General features: G+C 44.8%; 2 protein-coding genes across 2 annotated transcripts; both read left to right on the forward strand.

Moving 5' to 3' along the window:
- Window positions 1-1300: 1300 nt before the first annotated feature.
- On the forward strand, window positions 1301-13195 carry tm6sf2b (transmembrane 6 superfamily member 2b; the record flags this gene model as incomplete). The annotated part of the gene is made up of 10 exons (XM_083671554.1): window positions 1301-1380; window positions 3138-3241; window positions 8190-8287; window positions 8412-8515; window positions 8806-8888; window positions 9418-9542; window positions 9887-9988; window positions 10490-10582; window positions 11970-12089; window positions 12932-13195. 10 exons carry the CDS (start codon window positions 1301-1303, stop codon window positions 13193-13195), a joined length of 1173 nt encoding a protein of 390 aa, XP_083527680.1.
- Window positions 13196-16888: 3693 nt separating this feature from the next.
- hapln4 (hyaluronan and proteoglycan link protein 4) lies at window positions 16889-25029 on the forward strand (the record flags this gene model as incomplete). The annotated part of the gene is made up of 5 exons (XM_083671555.1): window positions 16889-16897; window positions 17803-17926; window positions 21770-22132; window positions 22644-22946; window positions 24659-25029. 5 exons carry the CDS (start codon window positions 16889-16891, stop codon window positions 25027-25029), a joined length of 1170 nt encoding a protein of 389 aa, XP_083527681.1.
- Window positions 25030-25391: the final 362 nt, after the last annotated feature.

The following is a 25391-nucleotide window of genomic DNA, read 5'->3' on the forward strand; positions in this document are numbered from 1 at the left end:
CACATGATAACAGAGGTGCCTATAGTTTTATACAATCAAAAACTCAGATTATCTATCTACTGTAACACCTGATAAAAGATAAATATCAGGAAAGACATTTATGGCTCATATGATATACTGTATGGCCCACACACTGAATAGTGTTCTAAAGGGGAACTGGTACTTCCTCCCATGGGCCCTCCACCTCCGGTGTGAATAGTCATTGTCACCTTATTTTGGACATTTCATATTGATAGTCATAGTAGTCACAGTACTTATCAATAGACTATGATAAGAGCAGGCACATTTTCCCTGCTCCAGCAACATTTCCCAGACATGTCAAGCTTGATGAATATTTCTCAACTCACTGGTCATACACACCCAGAGCTCCTTATTTCAATATTTCACCCTAAAGAAGAGGCTGAGAGGCTTTTAGAGGACTTTTTATGTGAACAAGGTTCTTGTTCTTGTTCACAGCTACATGTCCCTTGCTATTGTTATTTCCTTATAACACATCTGTCCCTTCTCACATCCATTCTTCCTTTCATCTTTTCCATTCTCAGCTGTTATTCCTGGAGTTTCAGCTTGATGCAATTTTGTATTTTGGAAATTGGCGCACTCTGCTGGAAGAAATATGCATACATATTTAGTTTGTATAGCCCAACTTTATGGGCAAAAGTAGTCGATGTATTACTAAATTCGGGAAATTGATTAAACATGTAAATGTTTGCAATAAATGGATATCATTTGTATGATTTTCTTTAGCATAATTTGTAGGAAAACAATGTCTTAAGCCTGTCTAAAATCATGTCAAAATCAATAGGAAAGAATGTGCAATGATTTTAAAACCTGTTGGCTCACACCATGTGTATTATCAACGGCTCACACACATTGCTTAACACAATGTGACATATAAGCTGTGCACTTGATAAAGTGGACCACATCTAATAGGACTTATGCAAATCTCTGACAAAACCTAATTGCATAACTTGCCCCAAAGCTCCTTTGTCTCTAGTTTATTATGTCCTTGTAAATATGCCGTGTCTGCCTCAGGGCAGCCACAACCAACTTGATTAATCCACTGACCAAGAGCAGTCAGACGGTAAGAGTATATTTCATTTTCTACATTTAAGGATTGTCAATTGTATGTGTCTTAATTGTATTCTAACAATATTCTACCGGTTCTATGATGACATACATTTTATTTCATTTTCTCATATCACAGGTGGTAGTAGGTGTTGATCATTGATTCAAATTTCAGTTACTGTCTTGTTTTTATCTACAGTGGTAATTCTCCAGGGATTCTTTTGACAGCGCAATAATGGAGATAGTTGTTTTCTTTTTTTCTCTGACCGCCCTCGGGGTCCTGTACACCATGAACATCGTCCCAGAGTTACAAGAGTAAGTCAGTAAATTCATATAGCGTTTACCTAAATTGCCTAATACAATTTATTTTTAATCAACATGTTAAACCACCCATATGAAATTATTAATAACAAGCAATTTGTAGCCCTTTATGAAACTATGATCGAAACTTTTTTTTTTCTTGCCGATTGTTAAGTCTATTTCCATAACGGTGCAGGTGAAAAGTAGCGGCTGCATTTATGCGCAATGCCTTCTACCGCAGCTTGAGAGCGCTGTTAGTTTATTTCTGTGACTGCAGCACAGACAGCAGAGTTCTACACCCTGATCATAAATCCTTGACAAATCTTTAATCATGGTGAAACAAGTAGTGCTCTGCGTGAATTCAAATTGCCTTTGGATTGGCTAATACTAATTTTCATCGTCTAAGCCCTTGCCATGATGAAACCTCGATGAAAATGGTAGTGGCGGAGAGCAAGGGTGAGAGGCAGGTTAAAAGAGGCCATTAGTGGATCATGTGGAAGGATTTAAAATGCAAATGAAACAAGGCATTTAGGCTATTGTTCTGTAAAATGAATACCATACTTTTCATATTGAATTTGTTTCAATGTCTAGCATAGTCTACTTGTATTGTACTTGTGCTTGTGTTATGATCTAATCTCTGGTGATGACAAATCATTGTTATATTCAGACAGGAAGGCTGCAACAGTAAGGAAGAGACATGGAGATAGTGGTGGGTGCTCCACTCCTCCCGAACAATGCTGTCATTCCTCAGTGGACATTTCTAATTTCAGGCAGACTTCCATACTCCTCTGTCCATTGTGAAGGACTCTGCTGTTACTGGCTGGACAGTGACAATCAATACAGGCTGCCAGAGGAGTTTGATGAATGGCTCCTGACATACAATATGCATTGTGTTCTGATGCTTGCAAACAAACAGTATTTTGTGCATAAATCTTCCTCCGCTGGTGCATTGAGATGCACATCTAGGAAACCTCCCCTAGCATTTGTTTTGCTTGCACAGCTGACACATGGGAAGGGAGGGTCATTTTGTTTACAGGGAAATGTCCCAGGCACATTCATCTTCTTGGAGGTAAGTAGTGACCTTACAAGGCTTCTAGCTCCCTACACATCGACAGCCTGGTCGATGATTGACTGAGCTGAGGGGTGAAGCACAGACACTGCTTGGGTCAACCCAATGAGTGACTAGTACAGATGACCTTGGTCATGAGAGTGATGTCAGGGTTGGGGGCCAGACTAGTGGGCCAACTGTAGAACGCACTATGGCTGTATGGGATCATACTGGCCTAACTGTGTAGTGTTGGGGTAGTCTAAAGAGAGATGTGTCATTCTAATAGGGAGATAGGAGGATGTTGCATGTCTTTAAGATTGAAAATGAACGATCAAACAACCCCTCCAGGTAGGGTCCCTCGGCTCCTCCCAACCCAGCAGCAGCCACCACCACAGCGGCCGCAGCAGCACAGCGTGGCGGCCCTGTGTGTCTGTCACACGCGCTCCCTCTATCTCTCATCCCTGCATCATTCCTCTTGGTGCTCTGGGTGTTGGCATAATTATCGCTCCCTCTGTCTGCCCATTCATCACTGCTCACTAATTTAACACTGCAGAGGAAACTTAGATGGAGACTAATTAGAAAAGAGAATGAGGCAGAAAATCAGAGGGAGATTGCTCTTTAAAAGCACAGAGTGGATGTATTGGAGACGTTGTACTATGAATTTGAATGATATCATCGCTTGTCCATAACAATGTGCTTTTTTCTCTCCTCTCCTTCCCTGCAGGCCTTATATCGTGCTGCTGATTGGTGTTGTCGTGTTGGTGGTCGTGTTTCTGCTGTACTTCCTGGCCACCTACCGGGACCCACCGAAAGACGCCCTATTCTTTGGTATGTTACTGACGGAGATTAATGGTTATGTGTACTGGCACTTTTCAAAGAACAGATTTCTCCTCTTTTCAAATTGGGTTGAGATTGTGTAGGTCTACAAGTGTTGAGTGTTGAGTATCATATAACAAAGCAAAGGACTACTGCGTACTACGGCGTGACCAAATTCCTCTCCGTGTGAGTCACATGAATTGTTCTCATTGTGTATTCACTTACCCTCCAAAAGCTGCTTAATCTGATCGGGATCAGAGCAAAGCTGCGGCCTAGAGTAGCATTATTGTGTCATTGGTGACGCAAAGGGAATGCAAGTCTCAAGTCTCTCTTCAATAGTCTTATGACACAACACTCATAGGAGAGCCTAGAAGCTTGTCACAGGAGGCTAAGGCCCAGCATGTGAACTCCCCCTACCCTACGCCAGTGTTTCTCAACTCTGGTCATGCCCCCCCCCCCCCCCCCCTCTCTCTAGCCCAGCACTTTGATTAGTTGTGTCTCATGTGTTAGTGCTGGGTTGTGAAACTCTGGGGAATCCAGGACTGGAGTTAAGAAATGTGTGTGTTAATTTTTGATGACACATTCTCACAAATCACAAATCATTCCCAACCCACTCCCCGTGCCAATGCTCCGGAGATGAGGTCAGTCTGAGCCTGAGCCATGAGGATCAGCCCCTGAGCTGTCTATGGTTCCTGGCTGTGATAGAGAACCATAATCCCCTCCTATCTCACCTGTTAGACGGCTCAGATAAACCAGGTCCTCCAGATAGGATTACAAGGCCACAGGTACCCAGGAGAGAGACAGAATGTGTGTCTCTATCTGTATGTTTATCAGGGGACAGCAGAAACCAGAGACAGATAGGAAGGGGGGGGGGGGGGGGCAGTATTGCTGACTGAGCTGTGGCATCACTCAGGCCCTCCGTCAGATACACACAGTTACACCATTAACCATTACAAGGACAAAGACATTTCACAATGTACAGGTTGCTGGTTCTTGGCCATAGCCAATACATGTAATCCTTGTATACTTAGATAGATAGATAGATAGATAGATAGATAGATAGATAGATAGATAGGTAGATAGGTAGATCGGTACTTTATTGATCCCTGAGGGGAAATTAAGGTGTTACAGCAGCTCACATCACAAACAACCAAAACAACAACAACAAAATAAAGTGACAATAGAATAATAGAATAAAATAGACACCTGAAACATTAAATACAGTAACAACAGTCCAGTATGATTTAACATCCGCCAGCCTGACTCTGATCACCCCGATTGAGCCAGCCGGAGGAGGAGCTGTACAGTCTTATTGCGGCAGGCAGAAAAGATCTCCTATAGCGCTCCTTAGTGCAACGTGGTTGTAATAATCTGTTGCTAAAGGAGCTTCTCTGCTCTGCCACAGTGTCATGTAGGGGATGAGAGGGATTGTCCATAATGGCCAGGAGTTTGGTCCTCATCCTCCTATTGGCCACCTCCTCCACAGTGTCCAGGGTGACACCGAGGACAGAACCAGCTTTCCTAATAAGCTTGTTCAGCCTCTTGGTGTCACTGCTTACACCACTCAACAAAACTGTCCACCAGTCCTCTATACTCTGTCTCCTGGCCTCCACTGACACATCCCACAATAGCAGAATCGTCCGAGAACTTCTGCATATGACAAATATCTGTGTTGTGCCTGAAGTCCGAGGTATAGAGGGTGAAGAGGAAGCGAGACAGAACTGTCCCCTGGGGGGCACCAGTGCTGCTCACCACCCAGTCCGGCACACATCCCTGCAGCCGTACAAACTGTGGCATGTTGGTCAGGTAGTTCGTAATCCAGGAAACAATGCGGGAGTCCACCTGCATCCTCTGCAGCTTATCCACAGGTATTAAGGGTTGTATGGTGTTAAATGCACTGGAGAAGTCAAATAACATGACCCTCACAGTGCTGCCAGCCTTATCTAAATGGGAGTGAGCTCTGTGTAGCAGGTAGATGATGGCATCATCCATACCAATGTCTGCCTGGTTGGCAAACTGCAGGGGGTCCAAGGGTGTCTTCACCAGGGGCCTCATGTGTGCTAGCACCAGTCTTTCCATGGTCTTCATGATGTGGGATGTTAAGGTCTGTAGTCATTAGGAACACTGAGGTTCCTTTTCTTTGGGTCCAGTACCAGGTAAGATGTTTTCCACATTGATGGGACCTTTTCCAGACTGAGGCTCAGGTTAAAGAGGTACTGGAGTACTCCACACAGCTGGTCCGTGCAGACTTTGAGCACCCTTGGGCTCACACGGTCAGGGCCTGCAGCCTTCCTGGTGTGGAGTTTCCCCAGCTCTCTCTTCACCTGAGCCATACTGATGAAGACACTGGAGTGGGTGGTAGGAGGGTCGTTGGCTGTGGCAGGGGTGTCGGGGGGCAGAATGATGGGGGTTGCTGAAGAGTTGTGAAGTGAGGAAATGGTGGGGCTGGAGGAGGAGAGGAATGGAGGGGAGGTGTGAATGGAGTCAGAGGGGCTGGAGAGGGAGAGGGCACTGGATGGGACAAAGGGGTAGGTGAGAGGTGTGAATGGGTCCAGACAGGGCAGGGGGAGGGGAGGGGGGCTGGTCCGGTAGCTGAGCAGGGCCGGAGGAGTTGAGGGGAGGAGAAGGAAAAGGAGGACGGAGTGGAGAGTCGTTGGTGGAGCTGGGGGGAGGGAGACAATGAGCCCCTGAGTCAAACCTGTTGAAGAACTGTTTCAACTCGTTGGCCCTGTCCAGATCTCCAGCCACTTGCGGGTCAGCCTGCTTGTAGCAGGTGATCTTCCTCACGCTGCTCCACGTGTCTCTTGTATTGTTGTCCTGCAGGCTGTCCTCTTCCGCCTGTAGGTGTCCCTGCTCCCCTTCAGCTTCTCCTTGAGCTTCTTCTGCACCCGCTTCAGGTCTTCCTTATCACCAGACCTGAAGGCTCTCTTGTCATTGAGGAGGGCCTTTAAGTCACTTGTAATCCAAGGCTTGTTGGGAAAACACAGCACCCTCCTAGTAGGTATGGTGTTCTCCACACAGAAGTTAATGTAGTCCAAGATGCAATGTGAAAGACCATCAATGACCTCCCCATGTGACTCGCAGAGAACTTCCCAGTCTGTTGTCTCAAAACAGTCCTGCAGAGCCTCACCAGCCTCCTGTGTCCATCTCCTCACAGTCCTAGTGGTCACAGAGTGCTGCTGGACTAGATGCTCATACATGGGCTTGAGGGGGACTAGGTGGTCCGATCTGCCCAGGGGGGAATGCTGTAGGAGATGTAGTTGTGTCCTTCACATTAGCATATAACAGGTCCAGTGTTTTGTTCTCCCTAGTGGGGCACTTCACAAACTGGGAGAACGTTGCCAATGTTTTTGTCATGGTACTTTCATTTATAAGAAACATACCAGGAGTTAATGGAATTCTATAAGGCCATGCAGTGCGTCGTGAGTGTACATTATCTGGAGCTTAACAAATGTGATGAAACTGAAATAGGCTTAGACTCACAAATTACCCACAAGCCCAGTGTATTGTTAATGTACAGATGTACATTGTCTGGCTCTAAAAAGACTATATAAATCTAAATAAATAAAATAAAATAAGTTAGTGATGTCCTCTTATAACAATGTATGAGTGCCAGCTAGCTTCGAGCACATTCCCCTTTCCCCCCCGTTGGACCTCGGTATACAATGTATCAAGTTTAGGTTGGTGTGGTTGCCAGAGTGACTTTGGCTATGTGACTTTGTTGTCAGTCACTCAGGCAGCAGAAGCCCTGCTTCAATGTAGAGCATATTAACATTACTGTCGGTTATCTTTTGCAATGGTTAATGAGATATAATGTACACTCTAGAATACCCCTTCAGCCAATCACAATTGCGTGTTCAACCAAGCTGAGGTATAGAGCTGAGAAATAATGTACACTCTAGAATGCCCCTTCAGCCAGTCACAATTGCGTGTTCAACCAAGCTGAGGTATAATCCTGTCTACAGCAGGCAGATCCTGTCTACAGCAGCATATCACCAGCCACTGTATCTGGGCTTCTATCCATGTGTAATGTTCTATCCTTGGGCAATGTTCACTCCTTTTCATCCAATGCCACTCATTATTTGACTCCCAGATAGATTCCACATGGGTCTATAGGCTGTGACTCTGAGCGGAGCTCTTACGGTAGAGCTGGGCTCTTAACCTGAAGGAAAGTCAACCCACAGCTCCCAATATAAATTTGAACATAAACCCTCTGACCCTGCTAGAGCTAGAGGACATCATTATCTCTCCTTCCACAGGCCTGGAAATCAATACCTGGTTGGAGGGATATATTTTAAACACAGAAGAAGTGGTGGGAGAGAGGATGAGGGGGGGGGGGGGGGGGGTTGAGGGAGAGAGGGATTGAGGGAGAGAGAGAGTAAGAGAGAGGGAGCAAGAGAGAGAGTGAGAGAGAGAGAGAGAGAGAGAGAGTGAGAGAGAGAGGGGGGGGGGAATAAATCGAGCTTTTCAACAAATCCAGTCTTGTTTGAGCCTCTTTATAAGAAGTAATATAGTACTCAGAATGTTTTATTCACAGTATGAAAGAGGCAGACAAAGCAGATTGAGTAATTACATGGAGGAAGGAGCTTCCTCTCTATCACAACCACAATGACAATTGAATGATAATTGTTCCTCTGCCAGAGCTACTTAACATCTCCAGATTCCTGAGCTGAATTCCGAAACAAATTGAATGAGGGCCTTTTTTAAAGTGGAGCTGAAATGCAATCAGTGTATGCTAATCGCAACAAAGAGAGTTGAGGGAAAAAAAAACAGCAACACATTAATCGAAGTCATTTTCAATTGTGTAATTGTGCATTTACATGAAATGACCTTAGTGAACTTTCTTTCAAAAATAAAACCTCTTCTTTATTACTGCCTACAACTCTTTGTTGTCCACTCTAAGCTGAGTTACATTATCAGTCTCCTTCTTATTGGATCTTTGCGCTCATTCTCTCCACAGTATTTGCTGTGTTTTCTTTCACTTGTGTCATTGACCTGACGAGTGCTTTGGAACATGACGGCTTTGCCTCTGGGTTTATGGAATTCTACCAGAAAACGGTGAGTTCTAGAATGGTCTTCTCAAGGTCTTTACTGAGACCTTCTGTGATTGTTAATAACAATACAAATATTGTTTCAGAGCCTGTAAGGGCCTGGTGATAACGTCAGTGTTCATGCCTTGCAGGGGGAGCCCTATCTGGGCACAGCCTACGCCATCATGATGTGTTACTGGGATGGGATAGTTCACTTCATCATGTACCTCGTCATGATTGGCCGCATAACAGAGAGGTAGGTCCTGTTGCTCCACACACGTTAGCTTTTAGGCTATGCATTATGTCAAGACCTGAGTATACTATAGCAGGAAGTAGTGCTAACCTAATAACACATTGCATATGAGGTCATCATTATGGGACCATATTTATGTTCAAATAACTAAAATAACCTCACAGCTGGGGTGGTGACTTTGTAAGCTGTGCTGTGTCACTGCTACCCCTTTTCCCCTTTTCACTGATGTGTCAGTAAGTGTATACCAATAGAAGATACACCCACAAGGCGTGTATTGTATTTTCCTTTGGCAGGAGGTCCTACCGTACCCTGGGTATCTACTGGGCTGGGTCCTTGTGTGCCAACATGAGTGTCTTTGTGGCTGGTATCGTTGTAGGTGAGCCTCTCCTCCCCCCTGTATCCCACAATGACAGAGTTAATAAATGGAACATTCGCACTGCCGTGTAGCATTAGTGTCACAGTTTAGCCTGCCAACAGAACGTACAACAACAAAGCTTACCTTTGGAATGTACAGAACAAAGCAAAACCAGACTCAAAGCATCTGTTGTTGCTGGAGATATTCAAATGGCACCGAGAAGAGTCTGAGGATCTAACTAACCACCCGGCGATGTGTTTTGATCGTTTTGTTTTTTAGTTGTTGGTTTGCTCAATTGCACTATAGAGGATTCATTTGTGAGTATTATTGTAGTTAATTACAATCTTAGATGTGTTGTGAGAATAAAGGCCCATAGTTATGGTAATTATGTGATCTCCTTTTTGGCTGAGGTTTCTTCAGTTTTTCATGTAAACCTCATTGGAAGTATGTCAACTTTTACCCACAGTTATAAATAGACTGCTCCACTTCAGAAGTACCCACCTCATTGTTCTAGAATGCAGTGGGTGAAGTTCTTTCTGTCTCCTGGCAGGTAAATATGGGTCAGACATCCGTCCCGCCTTCTGGCTCAACGCGCCCTTCTTATTGGTGCCCATATGGGGAGCTACCAAGCTCTTCACCAGGCCCAATGACTGGCCATTCATTGGTGGATACAAGGTAAGATGGAAGAGGGGACAGCTGATTGACAGTCATTCCCTCAGAATTGTTGCAGCATCATAGCTAGTCTTTCATTAAAGAGTTGGATTGCATTTCAATAGTCCAGAGAGCTCTCGTCTCCTCGTCTCCTCGTCTCCTCGTCTCCTTGTCTCCTTCCATTCATCTACACAGAGCTGAGAAGATGGGATAGGTGAAAGCAATAAGGTGGGAGCCTATGAAGAAGAAGAGGACCTGCTTTCACCTTACAGCCCCTCCCCCATGCGTGTGATTGAAGGAAAGGAGACAAGAAGAGGAAGCTTATTTAACCTATTGAGGCTGACCACTGGTGTCCATGTCTCCCACAGGCAGCACACGAGCAGAACATGAGACTGATCTGGCGCCCCATGGATATCCTGCTGGTGCTGCTTCTACTGGCTGCTATGGGCTTCACTCTCCTCAGAGGACTGGTGAGACTACAGAGCCTGAATACAATACAATAAATCTGAATAGAATATACCTGGATAGAATAGAGTAGACCTGAAAAACTTCCCTTCTGATCTGTTGCCTGTCTGTATATAGTAACAAATGTGTTTACTGATACAATGATGCATAGAGGGAACATCTGCACTGATTAAATTACTGTCTCATATGGATGGTCTCATCTGACGCCTTGCTGGCAAAGAGCCAATTTTAGATTGCATTGATATACTGGAATATGCACACGACTGAATACATGGAAATCTCCCTTCTGTCCTATTAAGGATATATATATATATATATATATATATATATATATATATATATATATAGAGAGAGAGAGAGAGAGAGAGAGAGAGAGAGAGAGAGAGAGAGAGAGAGAGAGAGAGAGATAGCTTATCTTATACTAACTGATGCAGTACAAAATATATTTTAATACTCTCGCTTAAATGTTTTAGCCTAACCTCCCTCCCACGTGTTACTCTGTGCAGGTATCTCTTGACGCCCCTCTAGAAGCCTGCTCCATCTACCTCAAGCAGTACGAGCCCTATCTGAAGGATCCTGTGGGCTACCCCAAGGTTATGGTGGGTAGTTCAGAAATGGAGCATGCCGCTCTGGCGCGGCGCCACTGCCAGAGGCATTTCCTAATAGTCTAATTGTCGCCCACTTTATATTGAAGAACCAAATTATGGCCACTATATTTTTTTTTAAATAAATCACTTGGAGCTGTCTTGAAGCGTGCCCTCCCTCTCCCCTCCCCCTCCCTCTCCCCTCCCCCTCCTTTCTTTGTGTATCTCGCAGAAGTGATTAGAGAGCTATTTTTCATCATTACTGCAAAATAAGAGGGGTGAGAGGGCAGTGGCTCGTTGTCTCTCTCTCGTTTGTTAGGCTACGGAACGCCGCTGTCACAGCTTGTTGTGTTATCACTGCCCGGGTTTTCCTTATCCATCTGTGGGGTTTTTTTTGTTTCAATTTTGTTAGGGTTCTTAGCCCAGTCAATAGGTTATCAAAAGACCTTGTTGTGGCTCAAGTCCAGGCTACAATGGCGGATCATCGATCAGGCAGGGAGCTGCATGCTGAGAAGTTGATAAGCTAATCCTTCCTCCGAGCCCCCATCAGCACCACACAGGAGTATGACGCATGTGTGTGTGTGTGTGTGTGTGTGTGTGTGTGTGTGTGTGTGTGTGTGTGTGTGTGTGTGGTGAGAAGGGTTGCACTGCTCTTGCATTGACCGACCTTGTTAATCATTGATGGTGATAAACCACAGTCGACAGATGACCGGGCGCAGAGTGAAAAGACAGTCTTACAACATCTGAAGGGTACATGTGATTGGTTCTCAGCCTCTGGGCTCAATTCATTAGGATTCATCAGGACCTCAGTCCTAGAATAAAAACCATTGTTCAGAGGTGTATAATTTAATACCATTACTTCAGCAGCAACCTGACAATTTCATGCTGCAAACGTTTCTCGGTTGAAGTGAGAGTCAATGTAATGACCCCTGCAATTTGGTCCTTTGTGCGTTGTTTGGAGGTTTGTGCGTGTGTGAAAGAGAAAGAATGTGTGTGTGTGTGTGTGTGTGTGTGTGTGTGTGTGTGTGTGTGTGTGTGTGAGAGAGAGAGAAAGAGAGAGAGAGAGAGGGCAAGTTTGTGTATATGTGCGGGTGTGTGTGTGAGTTTACTATGTGCATTGTCTATGCAGCCAGTGGCAGCAGCAGTATCTGTATTCAGTGCCAGTGCTTGGACTACCGTAGTGAAAGTCAGAGCCCTTGAGAGGATGAAGATGTACTGTATTAATTGCCCATTGGAGTGTCTGCACTTTGCTGCACAGTGGGGCAGACAGACTGTGTGTGTGTGTGTGTGTGTGTGTGTGTGTGTGTGTGTGTGTGTGTGTGTGTGTGTGTGTGTGTGTGTGTGTGTGTACACCACTCAAGGTCTATAAAACACTTGTACTATGATGTAATCCCTGTTGTAGATGCTGCACTTCCTCTTCTACGTGCTGCCCATGCTGGGTGCGTTCGTCTACGGACTCATCGTCCCTGGCTGCAGCTGGATGCCTGACATGACTGTGTTCTGTGCTGGAGCCATGGCCCAGGTAGGATATCATAGGGACAGATATTAGAAATAATGCTTTCTAGTATCATAGTAAAATAGATTCAATAATATTTAGGTCCCCAAATGCCACACCATTATGCTACCACATGCTTCTGAAAAAAAAAAAAAAACACAATACTTCAATGAGCCCTCTTCATGAAGTTCCTTCTTCTAATCAAACCAATCACCCCCACCCGGAGAAGGCCTATTTCATGTCATGAGGGGGCTGGAGCTGGAGTTTCCACTCCATACTGGTTCTAATAGAGGCAGCCATCAAACAAGAGCCTGTGATCAAAGCACCAGTCCAATATGGGCTCCTCTGGAGCCCCTCTTCTGCCCGACATGGGGGCAGGACTGCCTTGGGATTCAGAATTCCTAATCAAAAGACTCCTTATGAACAGCCTAGCTGCCTCTGTTGCTCTGAGCTGTCTGTGCAGCACGTTCTGTCCTCTCCTCCGCTGTGAGGGCTGTAGATCACTAGCTGTAGATGCTAATGACTGTGGGAGACAGGGAGGTTGAAAATGGAGCAGAAGCCCCTCATTTAAAGGCATTCAACAAGGCCTTTGTAAAAAAAATACCCACTAGAAAATCACATAAAAAAAGCTGTATTGCTCTGACAATGGTCCTTTGAAACATATGACAAAGACAATATTGAATGATGTGACATACATACTGTAACTGAATGAGTAACCACTTTCCCCTGTTTTCTTTCTTTCTCTCTCTCTCTCTCTCTCTCTCTCTCTCTCTCTCTCTCTCTCTCTCTTTCTCTCTCTCTCTCTCTCTCTCTCTCTCTCTCTCTCTCTCTCTCTCTTCTCTCTCTCTCTCTCTCTCTCTCTCATACAGTGCCAATGGGCCCACATTGGGGCATCTCTGCACCCACGCACACTGGCCCTCTACCAGATACCAGACGATGCCCTGATGTCTGTCCTCCTAGCCAACCTGCTCTATGCAGCGATTCCCCAAATAGTTGCCATGCGCTGCTCCAAAAACCGCAACTTCTTCCTGAAAATTGCCCTCTTCCCTGGGGCTCTAACCTCAGAGACACCCATCCCAGGGTTACCACTAAGCCTACAGTCCCAGTCCAACAAGGAGAAGAAATTAAGCTAGACACACACACACACACACACACACACACACACACACACACACACACACACACACACACACACACACACACACACAAACACACACACACACACACACTCCCTGCCCCTAATCTGTAAACCAACTCCTCACACCTGTCTCACAAGACAACACACATCAGTGCTCTTAGAACTGGCAGTAGCTTCTATTAAACAGTACTGCAGAGAAAACTCTTCACTTTTCCCACAACAACCCTTATAGTCAATACTGACAACAGAGGTGTTGTTGACAACCAAACACATCCTCTCCCACGGCAGCCAGCCAGCCAGCCAGCCAGCCAGCCAGCCAGCCAGGTATTGAAAATAACTCCAGCCATCCTTAGATCATTTCAGTTGTCATTCATTTCAGATCAGGATGAAATTCAAGCACCGGGACAAGAGGAGGGCTTTCATTTCCTATAAGGGTGAGAGCAGGTGTTTGAGTGATGTTCATTTAGCAGCTGACACTTATCATCAGCAGGAAGTGATTGGTGCAGGAGTCAGTCTGTGTTGTTGAGGGACGTACATCTCATTGAACACAAGCCCTCATCACCTCACTCACACACCTAGTGGATCACAACATTATTACTCAGTTGGCATGTCTGTCTGTGACTGTCTGCCTCGCCTGCTCCTTGGAAAGTGAGGTTCACTGCTTCACTCTCCCAGACTAATAGGTAGAACCAAGCTGCGACTGTTTGTTATTTCTGTTTTGTTTGTTTATTTCTGTTTTACTTGTGCCAAATGCATTCAGATTGTACTCCCTCCCTCTCCATAGAATTAGAATGTATAGCACAAATAACCCTATTTCACTATTACGTCACAGTGTAAACAGAGCACATTTTAGGGGGATAAACGCTGATAACTACAAAAAGAAAATGGGAATAAATTACCTTCTTGCCAAAACTGACATTTCTTGCTCTGTTGTTGTTGCTGCAGATTGTAAAATCCATAAATCATTTGTCCTCAGAGACTTCTCCCTCACAAACAATGACATGATAGGCATTTACCCCCCTTTCAAAAGCACACAATAATGTTCTGTTTTACATTATTAAGTCATAGTGAAATAGGGTTATTGGCTGGTACTGTACACTCATGGGTACAGTCAATATGGCTGACATTGAATGTGATGCATAATGACTGTTTTATGTTTATGTTTCTCCTGTGCCAAATGCATTCAGATGCATGCATGCCCCCCCCCTCCCCTCATACACACACATACACCCTTCTCCCTCTCCTTCTGTGAGTGATGTCATAGTAGTGTTGTCAGAGTTCTATTCTCTGTGCCCTGTAAACTTTTGTCCTTCCCTGCGATTGTTCTGATATTAAAAGATACAAGACGAATCCCAGCCGACACTCAAAAGGGGATGACAGTTTTTCTCACAGTTAATTTGAAACCAAGGGCAAAAGATGCATTAGTGTTTGGTGTTGCCTCCACACCATATCCATCTTAATTTGTTTCAGTTACAATATAACTCATTTATCTGTAGTCTGTCGATCCGCCAATTGAAATCTATCTCTCTGTCAGTGTGAAAAACCCAAACATGATGTATTGCAAATGGCCTACACTACACCATCATTTGCATACACCCACACAGTAGCTGATGAATAAAAAAGGGTAGCATTTTCAAAACATAGTGATAATGTGCTCTAAAACAGCCCTATGAGACACTCTCTTCACCTCCATCTCCATCTCCTCAATAACTGAGTGGCCCTCATCACCCTGTGTATAGACAGACACACACACACACACACACACACACACACACACACACACACACACACACACACACACAACACACACACACACACACGCACACACACACACACGCACACATTCTAGTGGTAATTCATTCTCCCTCAGCAGCTTTTTCATGCTGATGTGTTTGCAATGAGGAATGGTCTGCTTGTACATGCTAACAGTGCACTCTCTATGTGACAGACCTTCTACATCAAATCTGGCCCCTCACAACAACTCATCTCATGATGGAGCCGCTGGGGAGATCTGCAGATGTCTGGCCTCAGCTGTGCTGCAGCAGAGCCCCAGAGACTTGTGATCTATCTTTCCTTTGCTCAGTGGTACAGAGGCTGAACACTGCTACACAACAATTCACTTTTTGCTGGCAGGCCAGACTGAGACTGTATCTTTCTTTGGGTATGAGGGCAAAGGGTAACAATCAGATGATGGAAACTGAATTCAATTTAGGTCATCTTCATATTAATACTCATTGAGTACACTAGCGGTAGAACAGCCTACATGGTAGATATCAAGATTCAAGATTCAAGAATCAAGATTCTTTATTTGTCACATGCATACAAGTATGCAGTGAAATGCAAAAGTGACAGTGGCCACAGAGGAGTCAGAGTCAGGAGTCAGGAGTCAGAGGAGACATCATGCCACTAGTGTACTGAGAATTACCTTTTGGCCACTAACAAGGGTCAGTTCACTCCTGAAACAGTGTTTCCCTATAGTGTTACTTTAACATTGAATGTTGAGTAAAATGGCAAAATACCTGTGTATAAATCACTGTATAACTTACACAGACTATGGTAAAGGGTGTTTTCAGTAGTCCGCATAATCAGGCACGATTCTCACATAGTAGTGGCCAGATTCGCAATTATTCTATCCTTTTATAGTTTTCATGGGCACCACGGCTTTCAGTATGCGTTTATGAACACATGGGCCGAAAAAGCTTTGGAGGATGCGGGCATCGATCCCGCTACCTCTCGCATGCTAAGCGAGCGCTCTACCATTTGAGCTAATCCCCCGGTTGACACTATAGACTGCCCTAGGCATACATATCTGCAATATCTTCCGATGGCCACTAGCGGTTGTGATAACTTGCCAAAACTGAAATTTTTTGCTCTGTTGTTGTTGCTGAGATTGTAAAATCCATAAATTCATGTCCTCAGAGACTTCTCCCTCACAAACAATGACATGATAGGCATTTACCCCCCTTTCAAAAGCACACAATAATGTTCTGTTTACATTATTAAGTCATAGTGAAATAGGGTTATTGGCTGGTACTGTACACTCATGGGTACAGTCAATATGGCTGACATTGAATGTGATGCATAATGACTGTTTATGTTTATGTTTCTCCTGTGCCAAATGCATTCAGATGCATGCATGCCCCCCCCCCCCCTTCTTGGTCTGACTCTGTAGCTACATCATAATAACAAAAATGAATAAAAGCCTATTGTGTGTTGTATTCATGACAGTTTGCAAATGTATAAAATAAATATATAATAAAACGATCCCATCCGAGGATTTGATATATCCTAAATCTGAATTATAGATCTGCTGGCAAAAGAAAACTTAATATGGAAATGGCAACAGGATTGACATGATAAGTGAAACATAACTGATGCATTGTAGCTAATTGTAAATATCTAACAATTGTGAATTGCACGCTCCGATCGATTTTCAACACGAGGGCGCTGAGGTCGGGACCACTGATCTATATCACACTGAGTGGTACTGTTGAGATCAGTGGTCGGGACCGGTCCAACTACTGAGCCGAGCGACTCCGTCAGCAGTTCCCCTGCATTGCCAAAACCAAACAGCGGCAACTGCGGGAGAGAGAGGATGAGTCAAATACTGCACCATATCATTATCATTAGCCCAGCTGGAGCACACGGCACACGGCATACCTAACTTCACTCAGACAGTATTCTTGACATGATAATGGTAAGTGAAGTCCTCTGTGTGGTCGAATGGTTTGGCTCTGCGCGTCATACGCTGTGTTTTTTTTTTTAGAGAGTAGGCTACTGCTTGGAATATTACGGCGCAGTACCGAGTTAACCTTGAAGACGTTTGACTGCAGGAGACGGTCTCAGGAGCTATGTTGTTATCATGAGAATGAGTGGTCCTATAGCAGCATTTTGTGCAATGTGCATGTTTACTGTAGGTTAATGGTAATGTTCAGAGAAGTCATTAGAATCTGCTGCTGCAACTATCCCTGCTACATGTATTCAAGGAGCTGTATGTTTGTGTCATCGTACTGCAGAATACCCTTACCCATCCAACGATGTGACTAAACTGTACTGAGGCAACAAAAATACAATTTTATTCTATAACCACTATATTGTTGCCTATACATTTAAATATCAAAAACAATGATAGCTCAGACAAAACCAAACATCTTGTTGAACCTGCAACCCCTGTGATGTGATGAGTTTTTTTTTTAGTAACTCCTTTCCCTTCCCCATGGCCAATGATGTAACCTTATAGGCCAACTGTTCTCACAAGGAGGAGCACTGATAACACCCACCACTGCACTATTCTCATTTACATTTTTAGATTTATGGCATTTAGCAGAATAAATAAATATTAACAGGAGAGAAACTTGTCCAGGGGGGTAGTGGGGGTGAAGAGATCTTTAGGAGGGACCGTTAAGATGTAAATTCTCCCCCGTGACAGACATTTGTGAGCTGGCCCATGACCGTTATGAGGGGGTTATCTTTACCATTTATGGGGGTGCTCATGTTTGTCTTTATGCTATGGCCTGGTTGGTTATGGGAGTGCCCAGCAGCACCCCAGACAACCCTGTATGTAACCCCTACCCCTCTGATGTGTCCCTGTCTCCCCTACAGCTCTCGACTCAGCTTCTGTCCCTGGGCATGGTGACCTGCATGGTCCTCCTGGCCCTCACCCTCTCTGTGACCACTCTCCCAGCTGACACTGACAAGGGAAGGAGGAGAGTAGTGCATGTCCTCGGTAAGCTGTTTATCTGTCTGTCTGTCTGTCTGTCTGTCTGTCTGCCTGTCTGTCTGTCTGTCTGTCTGCCTGCCTGACTGCCTGCCTGCCTGTCTGTTTGTCTGTCTGTCTGCATCCCCAACCCACACAGATTACATCACTGCAATGCCATAATGTGATTTTGTTTCATTCCATGGGACTATAAAAGAGCAGCTGTCTTGTTTCCAACACTAGCGGGGTGCCAAATCTTATCTATCCTCCAGGAATATTTCCAATTCATTTTTAAATTGAATTTCTATTATACAAGTTAGGTATCAGTCAGATTATCAGTCAAATGTTCCTCAAACCCATCTGGTTCATTGTCAAGCAGATGCTTCTGATTTAGAACGCCTTTGCAACAGCCTCTCTGCAATTGCTGTGAAAGAAGTGGCAACCAGTCCCAGAACTTTCTAGAATATAATATTGAATATCTACCTGGCCCTTGAAGTGCATTCCAACAATATTGAATTAATTTTTGTATGTACAGTGCCCTCTGTACGTAATGGGACAGTGAAGCAATTTTTATTCTTGTGTTGAAATCAAACAATTACTATGAGGTTAAAGTATAGATTCTCAACATTTATTTAATGGCATTTGTGTACATATTGGTACCATTTAGAAATGACAACACTTTTTATACATAGTCCCCCTATTTCAGGGCACCAAAAGTAATGGGACAGATTCATATAATGTCTAAATTAAATACTCATGTTTAGTATTTGGTCGACAATCCTTTGCAGGCAAGAACTGTCTGAAGTTAATGCATGCATTGTCGAACACATACTGTTAGTTTCCCACTGGGACCATGTATACAAAAACATTTATGCACTCACTGCAATGTAAGTCGCTTTGGATGAAAGCGTCAGCTAAATGGCATACACTCACTGAGCACTTTATTAGGAACACCTGTACACCTTCTCATGGTGGAGGTGGTGTAATGGTGTGGGGAATGTTTTCTTGGCACACTTTGGGCCCATTAATATCAATCAATCATTGCTTGAATGCCATAGCCTATTTGAGTATTGTTGCTGACCATGTGCATCCCTTCATGGCCACAATTTACCCATCTTCTAATGGCTACTTCCAGCATGATAATGCACCATGTCACAAAGCAAAAGTAATCTCAAACTGGTTTCATGGACATGACAACGAGTTCAGTGTTCTTCAGTGGCCTTCCCAGTCACCGGATCTGATCAAAGAATTGAGGCTGTTTTGAGAGCAAAGGGAGGGAGGCCCTACCCAGTATTAGTATAGTGTTCCTAATAAAGTATTAAGTGAGTGTATATTATTATTATATATTAAATCTGCTACCCATTGACCCCACCAGATGCTGGGTATGTTTTCTGGTGATGCTCTGCCAGGGCTGTACTGCAGCCATCTTCAGTTGTTGTTTGTTTTGAGGTCTTTTTGCCTGAAGATTGACTTGGCCAGACAAGAACTTATCACTTTTTGGCCCTGAAAAACTCCCTAGTTGCTATGGCCGGTTTGTTTGTCTGTGTCATTATCTTATTGTGTGATGAAGCGCCATCCAATGAATTTGGAGGCATTTGCTGGTACTCAAGCAGACAAGATGTTTCTACACTCTGTCATCAGTAACATCATCAATTAAGACGTTAGACAGTTATAGTGGCAGCTATACAGTATATGCCCAGACCATAACAACTCCTCCACCATTTTTCACAGATGAGGTGGTATGATGTAAATGTTTTTATCTAAATCCAAAATACCATTTCCCAGACCTCTGCAAGCCCTTTTAGGTACATTTTAGCAAACTGTATCCTGACCATCCTTTTTGAGGATAATTAATGAAATGTACACCTTGTAGTGAAGCCTCTGTAGTCCGGCTAATGACAAATTCTGTGGATGTTAGTCTCTGACACATTCACGCCTACCTCCTGGAGTGTTTCTGATCTGTGGGGCAGTTCTTTGTTCTTTGCTGAACTCACCAGTGCTTTCTATCTTTTTAATGATGTTCCAAACTGTTGTTTTTGGGAAGTCAAGTTTTGGTTATGTTTCTGATTGATCTTATCTCCTTTTTTTTGCAGCCTCATAATGGCTTCCTTGACTTTCATTGACGTCTCTTTGGTCCTCATGTTGACAGACTCCAAAGGCAAATGCAAAGCCTAGAATCAATACTAGACATTGAGAGCTCTTGTATGCCTGCACAAATTACATGACAGAACACACCTGACTAACCAGAAACACCTGTCAAGCCAATTGTCCCATTACTTTTGGTGCCCTGAAATAGGGGGACTATTTATAAAAAGTGTTAAAATACATACACAAATACCATCAAATAAAAGCTGAACATCTCTACTTTAACCTCATAGTAATTGCTTGATTTAAAATCCAAGTAGAAGAAGAAGAAAACATGCTTCACTGTCCAAATACCTACGGAAGGCAGTGTATTCATTGAACACTTTACACAGCACAGAGGTTGGTGACAAATATCTCAGGAGCAGGATCTCCAACTGACAGTTATAATGGCTGGCTGTCATGGTTAATTGTATGCCTCTTGATCTGTTCACAAAAGGTCTGTTAGAGGTCTTTCAGAGGGGCTCTTAGAATCTCCCCAGACTGCATCAGACTGGTGTGTTGTTGTTGTTGTTGTTGCTGCTGTAACCCAGAGACCATAACAAAAACGCAGACAGACAACATGTCTGCCAATAATGCAAACCAGGGACCTGTGTGAATGCTCATGCAGTTTTCTTTCCCGACCTTCCATGAGGTAATCTGATCGAACTTTATTGGATAGGTCAAAGCAAGCTTTCACCAATGAACTTCTGTCAGATCAGTGATTTCTTCAAGGAAGGAAGGGGATGGGGATTTTAAGAGTATTCAAACTGGTCTCAAACAAAAACAACAATGTCCTCTCCTGAATGATGTAATCGTGACATAACCCGATGTGAGAACAATGGGTGTCACATTCAACTTGTCACACACACACACACACACACACACACACACACACACACACACACACACACACACACACACACACACACACACACACAGACTCTCACAGGGAGAAACACATGGAGAGAAGATAGCAGACATGACTTTTGTGAGCCTCACTGCCCTCATACAGTCCAATTAGATATTTAGAACCTAAAGGTCATCGACTTGACCTTACAGCTTACATTACACATTGTAGCAGTGGTTTACACACTTTTCATAGTCGCATACTCTACGCTAATATGGCGTACTGCAGCTCATCCAGAACGCTGCCGCTCGTCTGGTGTTCAATCTCCCCAAATTCTCCCATGTCACGCCCCTCCTCCACACCCTCCACTGGCTCCCGGTAGCAGCTCGCATCAGATTCAAGACCCTGGTGCTCGCCTACCGGGCGGGGAACAGCCCCTCCCTACTTGCAAGCAATGGTTAGCCCCCAAACCCCTGCACGATCACTGATGACTGTTGGATAGATGATTCACTTACTTAAACAAATGTGTTTGTTGTAAGTCGCTTTGGATAAAGGCGTCTGCTGAATGCCATAAATGTAAATGTAAAACGTACTAGTTACTCTACATCGCCAGCCATCATACATTTACATTTATATTTACATTTATGGCATTTAGCAGACGTCTTTATCCATATCATACCTTTATCACATTATCATATTATCCTATCCTTTATCCTTTATCATACCTTTATCATATTATCACATTATCATATTATCACATTATCCTATCCTTTATCCATATCATACCTTTATCACATTATCACATTATCCTATCCTTTATCCTTTATCATACCCAGCCCCCGCTCATTAGTCACAGCATGTGACGGTCTGTACCCTTGCCTATATCCTATATCTCTGTATAGAGGATGATACCGGTGCTGTGATCGTGCAGACGGCGCCCGGTAAGGTGATCACCCACCGCGGAGGCTCCATCACGCTGCCGTGCCGATACCATCACGAGCCCGAGAGCTCCGATCCCAACCGCATCCGCATCAAGTGGACCAAGGTGACGGACGCGCTGCAGTTCGAGGACGTGTTCGTGGCGTTGGGGAAGCAGCAGCGAGTCTTCGGGTCGTACCGCGGACGCGTGTCTCTGGAGCAGCAGGGACCGGGAGACGCCTCGGTGGTCATACACAATGTCACGCTGGAGGACTATGGACGCTATGAGTGTGAGGTCACCAACGACATGGAGGATGACACTGGATTTGTCAACCTCGACCTGGAAGGTGAGGGGTTCAGGGTGAAGGGGTCAAAAGACCCCATCAATAGATATGAAAAGAGCGCAGTCACAGGTGGAATGGTTGTGGTCCCCAACACAGCTTTCACAACATCATACATCAGCATTTTAACATGCTTCAGCAGTCAATGAACATATTCATATTTAAGTACAAAGTAAGTATGATTCACAGCAGGGTATAGAATGATTGTATGGCAAACTGACTGCATACAGAGAATATACCACCACAACTTAGTGTACAGTATATTCTTTTACTAGACCTGAGTCAAAATAGTATTGTCTCTTTCAATCATAGCACTTTAGGTGAACTTGATTTAGGACACTTTAGTTGTACTTGATTTAGGACACTTTAGTTGTACTTGATTTAGGACACTTTAGTTGTACTTGATTTAGGACACTTTAGGTGCACTTGGCTTCGGACACTTCAGGTGCACTTGATTTAGGACACTTTAGGTGCACTTGATTGAGTAATTTCCATGTCCCCGTCTCATGTCCCTCAGGTGTGGTGTTCCCTTACTACCCACGGGTGGGACGCTACAAGCTCAACTACCACCAGGCAGAGGATGTGTGTAAGGAGCAGGATGCCATCCTAGCCTCCCATGCCCAGCTCCACAAGGCCTGGTTGGAGGGGCTGGACTGGTGCAACGCTGGCTGGCTGGATGATGGCTCAGTTCAGTACCCCATCTCACACCCCCGGGACCAGTGTGGTCGCAAGGACACCCCCGCAGGGGTCCGTAACTATGGCTACAGGCACAAGGAAGATGAGCGCTATGACGCCTTCTGCTTCACCTCCAACCTCAACGGTGAGTGTGATGGAGGGAGTGGGAGTGGTGGTGGCGTGGGTGCTGCATCTCTATAGCAAAATCATCTCCTCTTATAATTTCAACATTTGATCTGCAGCGATACAAAAAATGTAAAGTAGATAAATGTGTTTTTAAGCCATATCGCATGTTTTCAGATCTGTGCAGAACAGATGAAGAGTAGAAGGAGAGGAGAGGAGAAGAGAGGAAAGGAGAGGAGAGGAGGCTTGGTTAGAGCATTGAGATGCACCCGTGGTGTCTGACTGTCCTCGGGGAGTGAAGAGACACTGTCTCTGATCTCTGCCTGTGATCCACCAGGCCTTAAGCCATTGGATGTGGATCAGACTTTGTTGATTCTTCCCCCTTAAAAGAGCCACAGGGTTCTCTGGCTGCTCTTTTATCTCTGCTTCTTTGATATACATCACATCTATAGTGTAGCGCCCCGTGTCTCTGAGTCCCTACCCACTCACCCACCCACCCACTCACCCACCCACCCACCCCTCAGGAAAAGTTAAGTGTGGCGGCACTGGGTCTACTATACTGTACAAGGACTGTTTGCCATGACAGAATGATCGATCTGTTACCGGGGAATTTACAACATTCAATTTTGGAAAACATGATTTATGGCTACAGCTGGCGAGTGCTACTGTAAAGATTGTGACTATCACGGTGAAAGAAATAACAACTTTTTATGCATTTTCAAAACAAAATTGATTTTCTTTTCTTTTCCTTTTTTTCTTGTTGCTACGGGTGGGGAAAAAAAGCAGTGCTGTTCCTCGCGTACATTAAAGCAAAACTGTTCGTGGGAATCAAGCTACCGGAGACGAAAGACAACACAGTGTCTGTGAACCTTCTTCATTGCGGACGCCTAACAGGCTTTTCATTGCTCCCCCCTGTGTGTTAATTACTGCAGGCAGGCAGTCTGGCCTGAAAAGAAGGAGGCTTGAGGAGGGATGGTGGCTGATACTCTTGCTCTGACCAGCTGGAAGATATTCACTGAAACGGCCCCTGGGGAAATATGAGACAATATTCCTCCCTAACACGCAGCAGTCATATAAACAAACGGAAAATCGATAAGGTTGTGGGCAGGCGGGCTTTTCGTGGTGGAGAGAAACTCTTATTTTCTCTAGGTTAGGACATTCTGTCTTCTCTGTAAAATTATGCTTTGGTTCAAACCGGTTCAAACACTTTCAGCAATCATGATACCATTGCAGAAATGTTGCTTCCTGTGGGCAAGATAAAAGTAAAAATTGGAAAGCTTTACAGTCATTTTCAGCGAGAGTGAGGTCCACAGACGGTGTATTGCTTTTAGAGTTTGAGTGGCTGCCCAGGCAGGGTTGATTGTGTATTCTGAACACACACTTGCCGGAGAGGGATCATCCCTCAGGGCTTCCACTGTCTCCTGTGGTTTCACTCACCCTCACATTCCTACTTCACACTTTCTCTGTCTGTCTAACTCCCTATTTCTTTCCCCATCCTCTCCCTCCTTTCCCCTTTTCTCTCTCTCTCTCTAACACAATTCACACTCACGCACGCACGCACGCACACACACACACACACACACACACACACACACACACCTCTCTCTTTCTTTCTTTCTCTCTCTCTCTCTCTCTTTCTCTCTCTCTCTCTCTCTCTCTTCTCTCTCTCTCTCTCTCTCTCTCTCTCTCTCTCTCTCTCTCTCTATGACCCCCCCCCCTCTCTCTCTGCTCCAGGTAAGGTGTACTTCCTGAAGCGCTTTAAGAAGGTGAACTATGCTGAGGCTGTGAAAGCATGTGTTCGTGATGGCTCGGTGGTGGCCAAGGTGGGCCAGCTCTTCGCTGCCTGGAAGATCCAGCTCCTGGACCGCTGTGAAGCTGGCTGGCTGGAGGATGCCAGCATCCGCTACCCCATCGTCAACCCACGTGCTCGCTGTGGCGGGGCCCAACCAGGGGTCCGCCACCTGGGCTTCCCTGACAAGAAGTTCCGCCTGTATGGGGTCTACTGCTTCCGCAAGAACAAGGACAGTGTGGATGTTGTTCCACCCACGCCACTCCCAGTGAAGAGCAGAAACGACCTCCCCCTGAACACTACCAGGACCATCTAGAGCAAGAGACTGGGGCGTGGGGGGGTGGGGGGTAGGATTACTGCAACAGCAATATAGCATAGCATAGCTCCATCCATTGCTTTAACTAACCAAACAACGGCTCCAGCATTTTACGAACAAGACGTGATCATTTGCAGATTTGCCAGAAAGAGAAAATAAGGCATGTGAAATTAGAGATGACACTCTTTATTTTAGTGATGTCTTGTGTTAAATGAGGTGACAGTCAGTCATCTCTAAAGCGAGGGTGTGTGTGTGTATGTGTGTGTGTGTGTGTGTGTGTGTGTGTGTGTGTGTGTGTGTGTGTGTGTGTGTGTGTGTGTGTATGTGTGTGTGTGTGTGTGTGTGTGTGTGTGTGTGAGTGT

The sequence above is a fragment of the Argentina silus genome (assembly GCF_951799395.1).
Source record: "Argentina silus genome assembly, chromosome: 6".
NCBI lineage: Eukaryota > Metazoa > Chordata > Actinopteri > Argentiniformes > Argentinidae > Argentina > Argentina silus.